At 33.9% G+C, this 20802-nt stretch overlaps 2 protein-coding genes across 2 annotated transcripts; one reads left to right on the plus strand and one right to left on the minus strand.

Annotated features, from left to right (window-relative positions):
* Positions 1-235: 235 nt before the first annotated feature.
* On the minus strand, positions 236-4546 carry LOC146919931 (Major facilitator superfamily protein). The gene is made up of 4 exons (XM_085713318.1): positions 4330-4546; positions 2736-3362; positions 2075-2250; positions 236-1417 (listed from the first exon to the last, which is right to left on the minus strand). The coding sequence occupies exons 1-4, from the start codon at positions 4431-4433 to the stop codon at positions 819-821; spliced, it is 1506 nt and encodes a 501-aa protein (XP_085569444.1). The 5' UTR covers positions 4434-4546; the 3' UTR covers positions 236-818.
* Positions 4547-14437: 9891 nt separating this feature from the next.
* Positions 14438-16776, plus strand: LOC146919932 (protein BZR1 homolog 1-like). The gene is made up of 3 exons (XM_085713319.1): positions 14438-14552; positions 14584-14828; positions 15567-16776. The coding sequence occupies exons 2-3, from the start codon at positions 14604-14606 to the stop codon at positions 16311-16313; spliced, it is 972 nt and encodes a 323-aa protein (XP_085569445.1). The 5' UTR covers positions 14438-14552; positions 14584-14603; the 3' UTR covers positions 16314-16776.
* The last annotated feature ends 4026 nt before the right edge of the window (positions 16777-20802 follow it).

A 20802-nucleotide genomic window follows, 5' to 3' on the forward strand; every position in this document is an offset into this window, starting at 1 on the left:
TGCCTATTCGGGTGACATAAACTACAAAAACGAAATCAACTTGCTTTAAAATGCAACAGGTAAAAGACAAATTACACATAACAGAAGACAAAACACCAGCATTTTTTTTTTTTTTTTGACTTACCATGTTATTGGTACAAAATTTCCACATTTTGTTTAGCGGTAACTAATCTCCGTCGGAAAACCTGTAGGGTATATAAGGTGGGTTCTCCCCTCCCAAGCAAAACAGCAAATATGTAGAAACCAAATAAAAGGTAACATTCATCAAATCAATTTTGGGTGCTCTTATCTTGATACAAGTCAATTTGGCCTAAGCAAATATAAGACAATTCAATAAAGCAACTAATGGTCTAAAATCAGTCATCTGAGCAATAAGTTCAAAGTATATGGGACTTCTGAGCATTTTCTTGTTCTTTTATCAGAAGATTAACATTGTTAAAGTACAAGGGAAGAGCGTGTCACTTAAATGCAAAAATAAGGGAGGTCAGTGTCAATCTAAAAAGTAGAGGTATTTATGATGTTTAAATAGACCTTAGGAGAGGTCGTGTAAATTTCCCTTTTGAAATGTTTGGTATTAAATATGTCCGATCCGTTTGGCTACATTTGCCATCTCAAGTATAAGCAATTGTTCAGAACGAGTTCATTTATCAGCCTCACCTCATGATGGAACCATATACTCTTCAAGTAAAAGAAAATGAGGCCCTGCAAATGTTTCATGTTTACTGCCGAAGATTTGAACTCCATTTAGGACCGAAGTCACAAGCAGACAGAGTTAAAAGGGCTCCGTTCACGCAAACTACTCTTCTTAGTTAACTGTCTCACATCATCTCCTCTTCTTTCAGGGTTTGCATTCTAGCATTTTCGCGGTCCTTCTTAAATACATAATACAATGGCGTGTAACACAAGCAACACAATCCAAATGGAATTGCCATCATTGAAAGAAGACCCTTTGACAAGGCAAGAGCCTCAGCTGAAGATCCTTTGATAGGATCAACAGATTTAGAATTGTAGCCAAACATTTTCTCTGCAAGAATGCCAACCAAAGGTGCTGCAACAGAAGAGAACGAGCCTTCAAAAGCTCTATCAAATGCATAAATCATTGTCCTGTGTTTGACTGGGACTACCTCAGAAAACATCGGTGCATTTGCAGCCGTACCATTCCAGCTTATAGTTAGTCCCATAAAAAAGAGTGTGATCGAAAAGGTAAGAAAACTAGTTACTGATTGAGGTATCACTCTAAGAAGAAACCATGAGAATGGAATGCCCATAAAGGCACTAAATTGCGCGCACATGATTCGACCTGAATATGGATAGATTTGTGTCAGTTGATCAGCTATTGACCCTCCTATCAAGGATCCCATTGCACATCCAATAGCAAAAAGACTTAGGAGGGTTGCTGAAGTATTATTATCAAAACCTGCATGGTGAGCAAATTCATTGTGTCAAGCAAGTAGGTAAAAGGATTCATATTACAGCACATTTTAGAATCATTACTCCTTTCATAAAATTTGAAGAAGTAATGTAGATTATTACACCATTTCTACTACTTGGTTCCAATATTTTAAAAATCGGACCGAACCAGCCGGTTCAGTCGGTTAAGCCAGAAATCGGCTAGTTTGCTGGTTGGTTTGATTTAGATTTTCATTTTTTACATTTTTAATGTTTTTTACTTTATTTATTTGTCATCCGATTCAATAATGGTTGACCCGATTGAGCCATAATCTGGAGATCTCTCTAATTGGATGTCCAGTTTAGTTTTTAACGCACTGCTTGGTTCTCATGTGTGTTCTTACACATTCAAACCTGTTCTTGTATTTTGTTACATTTGAGTATGACAAATGACCTTGTACAATTATATAATCTACTTAAAGTAAGTTAAAAACCCAAGTTGGATGCTATTGTTGGAGTGAAAAGTAGTTGGCACTCTCAAATCTCATGTGGTATCTTTGGACGACAAGAAAGGTTAAGAACCAAAGTTGAGTTCTTGCAATAACGGTGCTGCTGGTAATCTTAGAATACAATTATGCAAAGTTGTATTAGCATTTTAATACAGAGAAGAAAGCTTCATGCTCACCAATTAGTTCGAACCACATTGTGAAGAAGACCATGGCAGTCCATGGTAGTGACCCAATAATGCCCTGTAAGACAATTACTTGGAATGTTTGAACTTTGATGACAGATTTAGTGGCTGCCCAAGAGTACCTCCAAGTTGATGTCACACTAGCATTGCCATTATAGATAGAATCATCCCTGCTGACACACAAAGCTGATTTACAAACAATTACATACCAAAGACATATGAAAGCATTCAGTTATTTGTCAGTTAGTCATGAGGATTTAAACAATATAACAGTTTGAAGGCATTTATTTACTTGGAGGTCGACAAAATGTCGTGCTAAATTTCAGCATTCATTCGGTCAAAATAAATCAAAAACTGAATGGCTAAATAAATCAAAAACAATTTAAACTACTGATCAAAATCAGATGGTTGTGATCTTCCTACAGCCACTATTTGACTACAAAGAATCTATTTCCCTAAATTTCTGATCCCGGTTCCATGTAGTTTAATTCACTAGGTCATCAACTCAACACCATCCGATCAAGCACAAAATTTGAGCCTTTATCAAACGGTATTGAGCTGCTGACTCAATGAATGTAGGAGATCGCTCTCTACGAGGAATCTGTTTACCTAAATTTCACATGAGTAATGTATGATGTAGAATGTTGTTCCTTACCTTTCGGAATTCTCACTAGCATCTTGAATGGGAGAAAATCTTTTTCTTGGATCATCCACGTATAGTAAAACAAGGATTCCAATAAATGCACTCAAACTTGCCATCAAAACAAAGGCACATCTCCATCCATCTATTCCCCAAAACTTCTGACCAGCCATGACAGTAGCCATAACACCACCTCCAATTCCGCCTACAGTACCAATAAAACTTACTACTCCAAATCCAACTCCTCTAACTCCTTCCCTATAACTATCAGCAATGAATGACTGCAATGCTGGAATCACAATTGCCAAACCAAATCCATTTATAGCTCTCCAAAACGCAACTTGCTTAAAATCGTGGCAAGCGCTAACAGCAGCTGTAGATAAGGCCCAGCAGAATGTTCCCATAGCAAGTATTGTTGGTCTATCATAGTTAATAACAAGTATACCAGCTAGTGGTGATGATAGTCCTTGAACAAAGTTCCTTATGAATGTGAGGTAACCTAAATCAGACGGGCCTGCATTGAATGCTTCACTAACTTCTTTGTAGACTGCTGGAAGAAGATTTTCATCGGCACGCTCCATTATAGCAGCCAGGTTGATAAGAATGAGTGAAAGAGATACGCCAAAAATCTGTATTGTTGTTCTGTGGAAAATAAAATATCACGATGAGCCCATAAAATGCAATTCATTATATATGTATGATCAAAATGAATTGAAAGAAGTAAGTAAAAGGAAGAAAATCATACAAAGTTTGGTATAGAATGACACAAGTTTATGACCTCATTTTTCTCAATATCAAAGAACTAAAAGCTTTCTAATGAAAATTCCAAATCAAAGCATATATTTAACCCTTTAAAATTTTATTCTAAGTTGTTTATTATGCTAATGATCAAGGTTACTAATGCAATCTCAATCTTCTTATAAGAGTTTTGTGCAAGAATTTACTCCGTGTAACTGATGCTTGGAGAAAGAGCGAGCATTCTTGCAAAAAGAATTTACTTGCAAGTTTGTCAAAACTCCAGTTTTGTGCATGTTTGAATTGACGATAGTTAGACAAAATCACGGTGAATCACCGTAATTTCAACAAAAACTAAATCTTGGAGCTTCAATAAAGTCAGTGTTACCGTCATTTCGTCAAACTCGGCGTAATTCTAAACGCTCACTTGTATGTTGGCCTATAGTTTTTGCATAAAAAAATTATTATGATTAATTAAACAAGAAAAAAAGCGAAAATCTATTTTAAAAACCTTTGGAAAATTCTCTAAGTGTGTTTGGATGAGGTAATTTGGAAATTTTAAAGAATTTAAAATTCTAGGCAATTTACCTCAGAGTATTTGAATTCCCTCATAACATTACATTTCCTCAACATTACATTACATTCCTTCATCCAAACAATGGAATTCACCTCAAAGTATTTGAATTTCCTCATAACATTACATTCCCTCAAAACATTCTCCCATCCAAACACACTCTAAGTCTAAAAGTTAGTTATATCAGAATAGCATCCATGAATATTCTTCTAACTAAATAACAGAACAGAATCAGGTCTGAATTAGAAACATAAACGTGTTTGTTATACAAAGAAAGAAAGAAACGTAAGGAGTACTCACTTCATCTTCATGGTTTGAGAATGCGTGGAAGTGGAAAACGATGATTTGGATTTGGGTAGAAGAATAGATGTTGTGCTATGTTTTTGGGTTCGAAAGAGTCCCATGATAAGACAAGACAATCGAACATCCAAAGCAAGAGAAACTCACAAACGCCACCAAATCAGCGTCCTTCGCGGATCTCACGCAATTAACTAACAACAAATATTATAACTTACTTATTTTGTAACTCTTACAATACAATATTATAACTGTGTCCGAATTAAACAAGAGAAAGGTCATTAGATAAATCAAACCGTCCAAGAGATTATTCTTAGATTAAACAATGAATTTACTATCATTGAAGGTTCGCTTAATTGACCCAAGATCATTTAGATGAGATTGTATGTGTTTTTGTTTAACTTAATTAAGGTTATGAGTTCGAAATGAGCACTCGAGATGTGACATTTAAACTTTGAAGGATAGTTGTTGCCCATTTGAACCGCTTGAAGGATTAATCTATGTAGTTGCGTGCAATGATAAATAGTTGATTTATTGGTAAAGTTGTGCGTTCAACTTTCGCTGTTAATGTAAAGATTTTTTTATGGTTCTGACCCTAATCTTTAGGCCTCGTTCCGACTTTAATGAGCATCAAAGTCCAACTCATATAAATTTCTTTTATTAAAAAAAAAAAAAACAATGAAGTTGTGTATCATGTCTTATTTGATTTTTGTGATATGAACATATAAATAAAATGTAAATGAATGTTCATCGGATCAACGTGGATTATACGTTATTGACATTCCATCTCGTCTCATCTTTTATTGGCTCCTTGTTACAATCGTTATGGAAACGTGGAACCTTTTACTTACGTTAGTGTCTGCTCTAAAGTTTTAATTTTTTTTTTGTTGGGTACGAAATGTTTCTATTTAATTTTTTATATAAATAAGTTACGCAAACAAAAGAAACAAGGAAAAACTAAAACATCAAAAAAGGGTAAAGAGCTCTTATCAACTAACAAGTTAAGAAGAAAGTTTTAAAGTTACCAGCAACGAAGAAAGTTTTAAGACCATTAGTCATATTCAACCCAAACTTAGCAAAATCACTCACACAACATATGGAGACACGGTGAATTCTCCCAAACTTAGCAAAATCACTCACACAACATATGGAGACACGGTGAATTCTGCACTTCTCCCATCAAAAATTTCCCGTTGCCAACCAAACTTCCGAAAATACCCCTGTCTGATTTAAGTCACGCAGAGTTTTATAATCTACATGAGTTAACTCACGTAGAGTTTATAACCTATTTGAGTTAACTCACACAACGTGACATAAGTCACGCAGAGGTAGTTTCGGAAGTTTGGTTGGGAACGAGCAATTTTTTATGGGAGAAGAGCAGAATTCTAGACGTTTTGAAACTTGCAACTCATAAGCCCAACAAGAAAACCATAAATATGAGATTAAGGGTGCTCTTACCACACTTCATTTCACTGTAAGTTCGAGTTCAAAATCTGATTAGACAATCACGATCTCTTCAAACCATGATGCAAAGCTAGATTTAGACCCATGTGAACTACCCAAAGCACATCCAAAATAATGGAGCACACAATGACATTAAAAGAAAATTCAAAAAATGAAACTCCCATTTGAGTTACAAATAACTTCATCACAAGTTGCACGATCATCGTAGACCATAGTCAGTAATTACACTATGACCTTTGTTTGATTTTCTTCGATGTCAATTTAAATGAGTTATTTTAACTATTTTTTAAAATTAATTGCACTATGACTATTGACTTTCACCCACCTATGTTAGACGTCTCCCACACACTACTATGTTTTCTCTAAGAATAAATGCCATCATGAGACAACAATCGGAGACTCAAAGCATAAGAATACCATGCAATTGAGAATGAAAAACCACTCCTTGCACCAAAATAGAAACATTGCTAATCACTTTCACATAATGCCTCTCATATTATTAAGAATTAAAGGTTGGTCATCATGCAACAAAAATTTATTAAGAAGTGCATTCCAGCTATTGACCTCCAAACACTAGACCCCAACAGACTATCCTCAAGAATGTGGATTAAAAACCCACCACTGCAACCACATGATGGATATCTTGGGTCAACTACCATGTCCCTAACGAGTATGTTGATCATTAGTAATTAGGAATACATCTCAGTCTCTCTGGCCCTGAGCATTTCCAAATTATGCACGGTGTAAAAAATATTGAATTGAACCCTAAAATCATTATGAAGTCTTAAAATTATTTATCTATTACTTTTTATTTATCTACTATGATGATGCTTTTTTTTCCAGTTTATTTTATCATAAAGTATAGTTTACCGTGTACAGTGTACTACGCACACTCTGTATAAATTGAATCCTAAAATCATTTTGAAGTCTTCAAATTATTTATCTATTATGATCATTGATATTTCCTGTTCAACTTTTTTTTTTTTATCATAAACTATAACTCACCGTAAACGAAAGTTTAAGGTTAAAAATATGAGCTTAAATTTCTTTTTAAAAATATGAGAGTGTATGATGTGAATGAAGAAAAAATATGAAAGAGTATCTTTAAAATATAGATATCATATGTAACATTGTTTATCTTTAACTTTCTTTTACTTTTTATCTTCAATAACTTACACACATTTAAATAATACATGCAAAAATTAAAAGGCAGTATTAGACATCAAAATTTTGATATAAAAAAAATCAATTTTCATTTAAAAATATTGAAAACTTATATGAATAGGTCAGATAGATGTAACCCGACAAAAATCTTTTAAATTTGATAGATAGCAACAAGAAATAAATGGATCTGAAAACCCAAAAAGCTTTTAGGGTTTTTCTTTTTCCACCCTCCTCACTTCTTACACACCCTCCAAAATTCTCAAAATACCCATGTTCGTATTATATAATTCGAACTTAATTTTGAAGATTTTCAGATTATACAATATAATTTGTGTTTTACCAGCTTTTTCAGAACAAATGCATAAATGACATAAAATGAAAATGACATAAATTTAAAGAGACATAGTATATAGTTTAGAGGAAAATGAACACGTTTTATTATTTGATCAATAATTCATAATACATTTACATTAACATATCACTTATTACAACATAATATTAGACATTTAAAGTTAAATTGTGGTACAAGAAGATGGAGGGAGGAGGAGGGAAAGGTTTCTCAACCCTCTCGCACATCCTCACGAGGGAGAAAATGGGAATACAAATGACGAAGTGAGAGATTTTGTTGAGCAAACCCAAATTCAGACGGAGGGTGCAAATTTGCAAAGCGGCACATTCCTTAGATCCCTTTTCTCTTCTCTCTTGCGCAATTCTCTCTCTTTGTTTCAATCTTAAAACTTATCAAATGATTTTCTAACCCTAAATTGTGAAGACTACTATTCTTTTATATCCACGTGAATTGAGTTTGGTTTACTTAACTCTTATTGGGTTAGTAACTATTCTTCCTCATAAAGATAACACTATATATTTATTTCACTTAACACACCCCCCTCCCCCCCAACTCATACACCACTATTTTTTTAATTCCACAAAATTATTATCTTTCAATAAATTCACATAAATACCTTCAATCTCAAATTACCAAAATACCTTTTACTCCTCAATCTCTAATGAAAACTAACTAACCCAACAATTAAACCATCAAATAAACAGTTAAAATAATAATAACCTAAAAATTGAGATGTTACGGAGCTTAATAATTTTAATAATTTTTTAAGTTTTAACCATTAAATTTTTTCTTCAAAAAAGGGACAGTTGGATCACGTAAGACTATTGCATCTTACAGTAAACTATCAACACCTAATATTTTTTTACTTTTTTTCATCTTCTTTCATCTCCTCTTTTCATCTTCATATGCATCCATAAAAAGCTCTAAAAAAATACTCTACATCCGTCACGATGGCATTTTTTTTGTAGTGTCGGATGGCATTTGACGCTATTAATTGAAGTTACAAATTAATTTTTTTTTTATCACTGAGCTAACATCATACAAGAGATTAATTTAGTATCAATCAATTCAGTTACAAAAATCAAACTTACCTAATAGTGTTTGAATGAGAAATGGTTCAAGTGATTTAATATTCTCTTTATTTCTCAAAGAAAAATGCTATGTCCAGCGAATTAAATTTCACGATTTTATCCCGATATGTATATTTGTACTGCATATCATCATTGCCACCTGAATTCCACCAATTCCGCCTTTTATTCAGCTCAACAATTATAACTAGGAAACATGTTTCGTGAGTGCTCGTGAGGAATTATGTCGCGATGAATAGCATCGCTGTTTCTCAAAATACATGAAGAATTTCATTTATGAGAGAGTTAGACAACATGTATAATCTTGATGAAATCTATTTTTTAAAAATATTTTAAAACATAGATACCATCGATATCTTAATCAATCACTCCTATCTCATAAATATAAAACTCTCCATTTTTTTTTAAAATGAATAGAATCTTAAGTGGGTTTAAGTCTCTTTCTAGATAATGAAAATCTTAAATTCAAATCTAATTATAAGAATACAACATCATTCACTATTTTGAAAGAAAGTTTACCCGATTTTAGTTGGATGCAGAAGATATTTTAGTATCATATTGACATTATAAAATTTGTTCAAATTGTTAAAATATAGGATAAAACAAGCTACAAAACATGACCCATTTTTCTTAAAAAAAAAACCATGACCCATTTTCCTGTAAAAAAATAAACCCCGTATAGTCAACCTTATTACAAATACATTTAGTTTTCATAAACTCAAGTTGAATCAGTCAGTAGTACATGGAAACCATAACATAAGAGCATCTCATGTGTAAGTGTAACATAACACCGTACTAGCATGAAAATAATTATAAAATGGTGCTACAGCCTTAAGCGACACGTCAAACATGGTCCCCTCCAAAAAACACCTATACCCACGCACGCTGTTCCTTTCAATTCTTTATTATGGATTTCTGTATCGCACGTGTGAAGCCGACTGTACGGGTCCCACATACATCTCCTTCTTTGTCCCTTTTTGTTATGTATCCCTCCCTGCCTCACCACAACTAACCATCACGTCACGTCACAGTTAAGTTAACCTCAATTACCGGACAACGGGTTCATACTTCATTACTTCATTCTTTTCTTTTTCAACTCTTATCATATTAACTTGCATAATTCAATGTCCCATGCTTCATTTAATTAAATCAACTCCATCCGAAAACCTAAAAATTAAGTTCATGTAAAGATAGATCAATTGATAGAGACAATATTTGTAATATATAGGAGTCAAGGTTTAAATGCTAAAGGCCTTATTTATTCGACTTAAAGATGAATTGTACTCCCTCCGGTCACTATTATAAGCAAAATTCCACTTTTTAGATACATTGAATAGTTAATATATCTAGCCTTTATTATAGGCTAGATACATTAATTATTCAATGTATATAAAAAGTGAAGTTTTGTTTATAATAGTGACTGGAGGGAGTAGCTTTTAAGTTATCCGACCTAAAAAAACTATACTACCTCCGTCCCAATTTAATTGACACAATTTTGTTTTTCACACATATTAAGAAAAATGTATAAATAAAGGGGAAAGTGGAATATATTGTATTGGGAATGATAAAAGTAGTATTATTTAGTGTTATATTGTATTGGGAATGATGAAAGTTGTATTGAAAATTGAAATGACTCAGTTATTTTGGGACACTTTTTTTTAGAAAATGGGTCAGTTATTCCTGGACAGAGGAAGTATCAATATTTTTGTCGAAAAAGTTCTACACATTAAATTAACAATAAATTGAATCAACTCGAACATAGTTTTCAATATGAATTAATCATAATCATAAAGATGACCACAATATGCAGTAGAACTCTCTTAGAAAATTTGAACATAATTTGACACTATTCTTTTATAAAATTAAATTATATAAGGAAATCTAAACCCAACTTGTTTGTATAGTTTTAAATTCGTTTATATCTCTGGCTATAACTTAAAGTATTTGTTTATAAAAAGTGCGTTTCATTATTATTCATGGTAGTATATGGTTGGAGGGAATGATCTTATAAATACACTTCATATCCAACCGTATATATGCATGAACCTTTGGCATGGATGGGGCCAATAGTCAAGGGTATCCTTAGCCTAATATGTGGTATTGCCATTGTATAGAGTTTTTATGTCTCATCCCACATGTGACACTCAATACTTTATATTTGTTCTAAAATCCACTTAATATTCTAAAGAGAAACACTTGTGTGGACCAGGACCAAGAATTTTGGTTTGGTCACACACAAAGAGAGAAGAGAGAGAAGAGAGAAGAGAGAGAAAATGGAGAAGAGAGAAGAGAGAAAAGACAAATTCTTGTATGTGTGACCAAACCAAAATTCTTGGTCCTGATACACACAAGATTTTCTCTATTCTAAATATAACGTTCATATCGTTCTGTCAATTTTTTTATATATAATATTTAGGTAGAGTATAAAAAATGTGTTGCGATCGTGCACTTGGTTTTCTAATGCTTGTTTGTTGAGCCAATTGGCAATAATGTAGATACAAATGTAATACACGTGGGTCCCATTTATGGATGATTTTGCTGTTCATATTTATCTCTATTTCGTCACACAACGAATTTGCATGTGGGCTGCAACTTACTTTGACCAGTCACTGGTCTGGTTCATCAATTTGTATTTTTTTGCTTTTTCAACAAACTTTAATTTCCTTCTTCAAAAAAACAAACTTTAATTTCCTTTTCAAAAATATTTTGTATGATTCTTTTTGGATTAAAAAAATGTTTTTTGTATGGCAAGTTTTTGCTTTGGTTTCTTACCAAAATAAAGTGACAAGGGCCAGACAAAATAATAGTTATATGTTACCCAGACTCGCAAATCATAAGAAATCTCTGTCAGTTTTACTATGTAAATGTAAATTTCGATTCCTTCCATCAGTATATAATTTTTACCTGACACTCTTGTCTGGAACAGTAGCAATTGAGGTCACAGATGCACCTATATAATACCATCATCTTTTATAATTGAGAGAACACTCATTTCGATCAATGTGTGAGGGTCTGTTTCTTGTATATTAAAATTTTAAAAAATACATCAGTGAGTATATTGTCGGTTAATTTGGTAGGGGAATACTCCCTCCGTCCCATATTACTTGACCTAGTTGACTATGTCACGTATGCCAATGCACAATTTTAAACTTAAATTTCTTTAATAATCTAGTAGAAAAAATTACGAAAATTTGATATTTTGAAAATATTAATCGAGACGAATCTAACAACATCTTATATGCTATATTTTGTTTTTATATATTAGTAAAAAAAATAGAGTCAAAGCATGGTATATGAATAGTGCAAATATTCTAAATAGGTCAAGTAATATGGGACGGAGGGAGTAGTATATAGTTTGTTTGGTCTTGAATGTATTATAATGATGTTAATTTATAGAATTACTAATAAAATATACATTTAATACTGTCAAAAAAAATACATTTAAAATGTTTTGATAATTTTTTAATATATTTGAAAGTTATAATATCGAATATTATCTGATCTTTTTAGATCTCTTTTATGTAAAATGGATCCAAAATATCATAAATGAATATTCCATTATTTACTTTGATTCTCACATCTATGTTTTTGTTAGTTAATTTAGTTAGTAAAATCACTAACAAAATGTACTATTCTAGATTGTCTCAAAGCACAAGCTCAACACCCACATGCCAAAATACATTTTGGTATGAAAACAATGGACCTAGCCAAAGTTCTAGATACATCAAACTTGTATTGACAGTCGACTCACACCGATCCATCATCTTCAAATTCAATGGTTTAAAGATATATGATTCCTTAAATCTATAACGTCCCCAACCATCAACACGAGGTAAATGTCGATTGTTACGTTCATTGATGTCCATCTTATGTAACTGCTCTCTAATGATTACTTCGACATCCATATCAATTGTATACAAAAAGATCATTGGACCCCAATGTACGGTAAACATTACCTAACCAATTTTATCTCTCATTCTTTGCCCTAACTTAAACGTCAAAATATTTGACCGTATCCCGAACTCATATCTTGATGGTTGCTGCTCGACAATGAAAATCATTTTGATCACTTTTATCTTAAGAATGTTTTTGTAATTTGGATGGATTTGAGAACTATTTTGATCAAAATTAATGTTTACTCCTTTTAATTTTTGTGTGTTTTTTCCAACGAGTCCTATAGGGGATAGGGCACTATATAGTAGGTGTAGGTGGGGCATATTCATGTGGGTGAGTGAGTCTTCGCCGCAGAAATGGACTGTAGTATCCGTGATTAAACAGTGCTACACTGTTGGAATGCAAATTGTTAACCAACAAGTCATGTGTGATTCATGAAGGAGGGATATGTTAGGCCTCTGATGGCATGTTTCCTATTGATGATTTCCCATGCTTTAAATGGACTAACTGATAACGAATTATTAGACCAGTTGAGCATGTACGCAAAAATATCAAACTCTATGAAGCAGTTACTACTATTTAGATTGCCTAAATTTAATGCAATTTATATCTTTTGGCTATTTGTTGTTCGTAATGTTAGGTAGCAAAGAGTAGCATTACTAATTTTATCTTAACGTTGTCTAATGATATACATAACCATCATATTCTTAATTTGACTACAAATTAGATTAACCAAATTTAATGCTAATGTATATAATTTGGCCATTTGTTGTTCATAATGTTAGGTAGCAAAAGAGTTGCATTACCAATAAAAGTAGCGTTAGCAACATTTTTTCTATCACTCACTTTTTTATGGTCATATAATATAGAAATGAGTTTTATTTAAAGAGGTGAGATCTAGATTGAATCAGAGAAGAATTGTTAGAGTCTTAGAGTGAATGTTAAAAATAATGTTTATGCCATTCTTCTTAATAATAATGCTAATGTTGTCTAATGATAAATAACCATGTTATTCTTAATTTGACTAATTATATATGTTGCTGTTTATTACTGTTACTTTTATGCATTCTTGCTCATGAAATTTATGATAATATATAAAATTAATGTAGCATAAGTGATAGTTAATCGAACTTCTTAGCTACACCATCTGGTCTATAATAAAGACCATATACATCATTAATTAAATGAATATAAAATATTGATTTTAATTTATAATAATGATCGGACGATGTATATGATTGATCAAAGTTCAATCTTAACAGTCGCGTGCAAAAATAAATTTAGATCTTTACAAGTAGAAATGGGATAAATACTCTAAAGTTTATAACACTCACATATATTACACAGCTACTGCTTCCATTAAAATAAGATGAAACAAGTAATTTGATCAATTACATCATAAAATTACCACACGTAAGAGTACTTTGTTTCGCTTAAAAGAAGATGATAAAACAACGTTTTCAAAAAATTTGTCATTAACAAAACTCAACATTTTGGGTCTTTGCTTTCTAGACTTAAAAATGTATAAATACTATGGTAGATGTTCAAATCCTTCAACTAGTTTATACATTTTTACATGTCTAAATTTAAACACAAATCATATAATTTACAAGTCACTTTTAATTAGAATCAATTCTGTACTCGTGAGCTTCGCTTAGTTGGTATAGACAATACATAATATATGTAAGGTTCGGGGTTCAAACCCCGGCCACCACCAAAATCGGATTCAATTCTCATCGAAACAGAACCAAATATACACTATATTAATTCAAAGACAGGAACCTTTTATTTTGTTGGATGATTCTCTTTTGCACACCTTGTGCGAGATGAATCACTCTTGGTGATTTAATTCCATTTTGATTTCTTAAAAAAAAAAATTCAAAGAATTAATATTTAGTGTGTGATTTAAGAAAGAAAAAAAAAATAAAGTTACAAATATATTAAACTAGTAGTAGTACATTTTTTTTTTTTTTTTGACAAATATATTGAAGGGAAATGTAGTAGTAGTACATTTATTAACCTGAATTTCTGACCAGTATTGATGGGGTCCATTCCTCTCTATTCTCCAATCCAATCCAACTTTTTTTTTCTCCATTAAAAAAAAAAGAAGCAGTAGAGCAATAATTAAGGAAGTGAAAACTAGGAGAGTGTGAAAAGGGAAGAGAGAGAAAGAAGAATCTACTAAAAAAGGAAGCAACATTTCTTCTTTATTTTTCATCTTCTCTTCTTACAAACTTCAACATAATCTTTTCTTCCTTTTCTCGTGACTCTAACAATTCACACTTTCTCTCTCTAAACTCTCTCTCTTCGCCGGAACGATGACCGGCGGTGGATCCTCCGGGAGATTACCAACATGGAAAGAGAGAGAAAACAACAAAAGAAGAGAGAGAAGAAGAAGAGCTATTGCTGCTAAGATCTATTCAGGTTTACGAGCTCAAGGTAATTTTAAGCTTCCTAAACACTGTGATAATAATGAAGTCTTGAAAGCTCTTTGTTCTGAAGCTGGTTGGATCGTTGAAGAAGATGGTACTACTTATCGAAAGGTTCAGATCTCGTTTCATTTTTTTAACTAACTTGCTTTTTATCTTGATCTGCTTCAATTTCACTCAATTCTTGTTCTGTTAATTGAAATTGAACTTTTAAATCGATCTTATAAGAAACTTGGTTTTTGTGATCTAAGTGGTGAAGCTGATTTCTGCATGATATAGTGTATTTTTTGTTCTAACTTTGAATAGTGATTTTGTCTCCAGAATTGATTTAACTTCGATTGGAAGTTAAATCATATTTATTGCTCAACATATTTTTACATTGAATGTATGTCAACATAAATTAACTTACATTTAGTCCGAATCAATTTTATGAAATTAATTTTTCTAGATGTTGAACCAAACACACATAAGCTACTAAATTGAAAAAGATTAATGATGCGTCGAAGAATTGTTTTGAGTCATTTTACGTGAATGTATACAGACACGAGTCGTTTTCTGTTTAAGTCACATTAAGTCGGAATCAATTTTACAAAATCAAATTTTCTTACCGCTGAACTAAACGCACATGAACTACTACATTGAAATGAGTTAATATTGTGTTAAAGACTTGTTGAAGTCATTTTATGTTTAAGTTGTATTTAGTCGAAATCAATTTTTGTCAGAGGTGAACCAAACACCATAAACTATTAAATTGGAAAAAATTAATAATGAGTTGAAGAATTGTTGATATAAAGTGTTGTAGATGATTTTGATTGTTGCATAGACTAATATGAGTAAATGAATTTGAATCAGGGAAGTAAGAGACCATTACCAAATGAAGTGGGAGGAACTCCAACAAATATGAGTGCTTGTTCTTCAATGCAACCAAGTCCACAATCTTCCTCATTCCCAAGTCCACAGTCTTCTTCGTTCCCGAGTCCAATACCATCATACCCTACGAGTCCAACTCGCATGGATGGAATTACAAACCCCTCTTCCTTTCTCCTACCATTCATCCGCAACATAACTTCAATCCCAACAAATCTTCCACCCCTTAGGATTTCCAACAGTGCTCCTGTTACGCCACCTCTTTCTTCTCCGAGAAGTTCAAAGCGAAAAGCAGATTTTGAATCCCTTTGTAATGCTTCCTTTAACTCCACGTTTCGCCACCCCCTTTTCGCTACCTCTGCACCATCAAGCCCTTCGCGACGTAACCACTTACCCCCTTCCACCATTCCAGAATGCGATGAGTCAGATGCTTCTACGGTGGACTCTGGTAGGTGGGTTAGTTTTCAGACAACAACTGCCCATGGTGCAGCTCCTCCTTCCCCTACTTTTAATCTTATGAAACCAGCAATGCAGATCACTCCCCAGAGTTCGATGGATATGATACGTATGAATGAAGCCATGCAATGGAGTGCAGGTTCAGCTACTGAGAGAGGTAGAGGCTCAGATTTTGACTTTGAGAATGGCAGAGTCGTGAAGCCGTGGGAAGGTGAGAGAATTCACGAGGTAGGAATGGAAGAGTTGGAGCTTACTCTAGGGTTTGGAAAGACCTGATCATGATAAAACCAACTTAAGTTTGTGTTCTAAATTATACACCGTACCAAAAAATTACAGATTCAATCGCAATTCCTCAAAAAGTTTGCCTGGTTTTCTGGGTGAGATAGGACATTGCTCGGATCTGCTACTTCTGCATTAGTCAGGGAAATTCCAAATTGGGTGTTATTGCAATATTTTCGTTGTGTACAGTTTTTTTTATATAGCTGTGGTTAGTGGTTACTCTAATATGAAATTTGACTTCAATTGTAATGCCTTGTTGATTGTTGAAGAGTAACATTTGAATCTTACCAAGACCAAGGGTAACAAGGTGATATTGTTGCTCCTCTTATTGATGACATTTTGACATTTTTCTTCCTCTTGATAATTCATTACACTGGTGAGAATCCAACTAAGTTTTTGTAGTGTGTTTGTTATGGCTAACATTGATTTCACATTGATTGAGCTATCATTCATTTTCTAAGTTTGCTTTATTGGCCATATAAGTAACTGCATTATTGTTTCAATTTATGTGCTGATTCAGTTGTTTGCTATAATGGGCATCTAAATTACTGCTTTGTTGTTTCAATTTTGATTCTTTGTTTGGAATGAGAGAAGAAAGGAGGAAAATAAGAGACATAAAGTGATTAAATTTTTAATATATTTGAAAATGAAGAAAAACACGAGAAAAAATTTCTCCTTGTATATTTGATTGGTTTGATGAGATAGAAGAATGATAATGGATGTTTTAAGTTTTAACCTTTGTGTTTGTAAATTGAGTAACTACAGTTTTAATACTAATGGCAGTCGATAATCCAATCAATTATTTAGAGAACCTGCTACGGAACACTTTATACATGAGACAATTATCAAACTACTCAGATTAAATTTTCTTTCCACTTCACCATTTGTCTTGTTTTTATAACTGTCTAAAATTGCCTATTTTCTTGGAAGGTATTTTCCACGGCCGGTCTCTCTACGGCAGTCGTTGCTTGGAAAATATAAACCACTGGATCGATCCAACGTTTAGTATATTAGACGGGAAATTATTTAAAAAAAAAAAAAAAACTCATCAACAAACTTTTCTCCATGGAGTCTGGAGCCTCTTCTCTACCACTGCAAGTATGTGCATCGAGGGAGCAATTGTTAAGAAAAACACAGTGTTGCATCCTTCTCCTGAACAGCAATCATTGTGCAGTGGTGGGGCAAAGCCTCAACTCACTGTGCAACTGTCGAGACGAGGGTCCGCTTGCTGCAGTAAGGACAAGCAAGCCAGAATGCTTCTCTCTCGGTTTTTTTTGCCTCTTTCTCTAAGTGTAGATTTGTTGCATTGTTCACTTGGACGGTGAATAAAGTCTCTATAGTCGTGGGAATGTTCTACACACATTATTTGTCTACAAGCAGAACATGAGAATGTTATGCAGGCAGTGGTAAGCCGCTATTTCGCACATGATCACGGAGTTTAGCCGAGCAACAGCAGTTAGAACATGATTTTAGCTGACCACCATCATGTCTGATAAGACTTACGCTCTGAAATCCTTGCCTATAAATATCACTTGTAAATATCAATAACATTATAGAAATGCTTCAATCAATAAATAACTTATCTTACTCGCAGCTTAACTCTAATCACTTTATTTTTTACTTGTGCTTTTCCTAGGATTTTAGTTCTCAAACATCTTTCGCCTCTCTTATCATACTTCATTACTTGACGTAATCAATTGAAGAAAAGATAATCATTGTCGAAAACTATTAGCCGAATCATCAATTAGCTCTCTAGTTCTACAACAATACCTTTCAAATGAAGAACTAACATATGTTATTTGTGCTTGGAATAAGGTCATTTGGACAAAAATTTCCCAAACAAGTCAAAGAATGCAGTGCAGGTGATCTACCTCTTCAACAAGCCAATCCGATTGATCTTGAGAAAGAATCTCCAAACTAGATTCAGATAAACAATATGATGCTGGGAATCATTACTGCCATGTCATACAACCTTGTATGCAGATGTAGAAAAACTTTTCAAGTCCAACTATGCCATTTATCAAAGCTCAAATATTGTCTTTTAAATATGATAAACCTATCTTTGTCATACCATACAGATACATGATCAACTAGAACTGTAGTGAACCGAGACATTCTATCTATATGTGGAAGATTCACAAAGAATACTTTTATGTTGCAGATGGAAAAGTATTCACCACTCTAAAGGAAAGTTTGAAATTAAAGTACTTCCTAAATGCATCATCTGGTCCAAAGTTTAAGAGAGCAAATTAATTTCGACAGCATATCCTGGTTTAGACAGATCTGCACATGGATTCTCAAGCTTCGATCAACATAGCATTACCGAAAACATAGCATTACCGAAAACATGTACTCTTAAGCAATGATTTTGCTACCTTGTAAGTTGTGTAGTGAGGAGGGAGTGCGCCTAGATGAATAGCCTTTGAGAATCATTCCACAATCAATAAGATGAAAGAATACCCACGTGAAGTAAGAAATCTAGTGACAAAATCGAGGCCAATATCTTCCCATATATTGGAAGGGATAAGGAGTGGTTGTAGTAGGCCACCGGGTTTGGCTATGCTATATTTGGTTTGCTGACAAACTACACAATCCTGGATAAATTGTTGAACATCCTTGCACATATTAGTCCAGAAAAAGCTTTCTGACAGCCGTTTCAAGGTCTTGATAATCCATGCATGACCTCTAATAAGTGTGTCATGATATTGCCGAAGCAAGAGGGTCTTAAATTGTGAAGAGGAGGGGATCTAAATCTTCTCGTGACGCAAAATCAGACCATCCTTGACGGCGAACTCAAAGAATTCCGATGGCGAAGTCTATACCTTTTGTTTAAGATCTAAATACTCAGCTGTGGTAGCAAGCTTTTGCTTGAGTTCCTCCAGGAAGATGAAGTGAGGCATGAACAAAACGTGTAATTGAGCTTATGTACCTTCAAAATATGGGAAAGAGCGTCTACCATAGTGTTTGTCTTGCCCGGTTTGTACTTAATATCATAAGCATAGCTAAATAATTTCGACAGGTAAAATTGTTGCTATGACGTTTTGATAACATGGGTGAGAAGTTCCTTACGACTTCGAAGGTCCATCTGCATGATAAAGAAGTGTCCCAACAAATATTGGAGCCATCGTTTTATTACGCTCATAATGGCTTGCAATTCGCGGATGTAGGTGAAAAGCCTTTGCCAATCGCGGACAAAACGTCTAGCTAAAATAAGCCAGAGGGTGTTCACCTTACAACAAAACAGCTCCCATGGCGTGACCCGAAGCATCAATTTGCACTACAAAGGGTTCAGCGAAATTAGCAAGGGTCAGAACTGGGGCATCATATAAAGCACCATTTAGTGTCTCAATCGTTACTTGAGCTTAAGAGGACCATTGAAATGTGTCACGCTTAAGTAGAGCAGTTAAATGTTGAGCAACCATGGCATAATTATTAATAAATTTCCTGTAAAACCCAGATAAACCGAAAAAATTTATGCAACCCCTTAAGAGTTTTTAGGAAAGCCCAATCTTTGATTGCTTGTAGTTTGAGTGGATTAAGAGCCACAATACCTTCCTGCAAAATATGTCTCAAATACAAAATTTGAGTCTGCACAAAGGAAAACTTGGAAGGATTCAGGCGGAATTGATTATCAGACAATACCTCAACGAGATGTATGACGTGATGATCCAAGTTAGAGATGAAAACAAGAATGGTGTCGAAGAAAACGATGACACTTTTTTTTGGAGGAGAGGTCGAAAAATCTCATTCATGGTGGCTTCGAAAGTCGCAGGGGCGTTACACAAGCCAAAGGGCATGGCACAATACTCATAGTGTCCATCATGAGTGCGAAAAGCAGTCTTGTGAGTGTCCTCCGGGGTAAGCTTGGTTTGATGAAACCTTGAAGTCAAATCCAACTTGTAGAAGATTTGTGTGTGTCCTAACTCATCCAATATTTCATCGATCATTGGGAGGGGGAAACATTCACGAAGTGAGGGTGTTAAGAGTCTGGTAATCAATGCACATCCTCCATGATCCATCCTTCTTTTTAAGTAACAACAGAGGGGATGAAAAATGGATATTGTTGGGTTGTACCCATCCTGATTGCAACATTTTGGTTATTTGGGCTACAATTTCCATTTTTTAGTGGGGGTGTATATAGGGTCGGATGTTTACTCGAGTATCGGTGGGTTGGAGGGTAATGTGGCCGTCAGTAAGGCAGGGAGGTGGTAGTGTGGTAGGATCAAAGAAGAGTCGGTGAAATTATTCAAGAACGTGATTCAGGTGAGGGTGGATGGTAGGGTCATGGGTTTGAGGTTCAGGAGTGGTAGGACTGGCGAAAAAGACACGTAGTGAAGATAATTGGGCATATGAGTCACTGCGTAAAAGTTTCTCAAGTTGATGTTGGGATAGGGAAGAGGGGGAGTGGCATGTGTCACCTGTTAATTCAATACATTTATTCTGGTGCATAAAACTTATAGTCAAAGAGTAGTAATCCATCAATATT

The sequence above is a fragment of the Medicago sativa genome, chromosome 5 (assembly GCF_051527215.1).
Source record: "Medicago sativa cultivar Bolivia chromosome 5, Bolivia_mono, whole genome shotgun sequence".
NCBI lineage: Eukaryota > Viridiplantae > Streptophyta > Magnoliopsida > Fabales > Fabaceae > Medicago > Medicago sativa.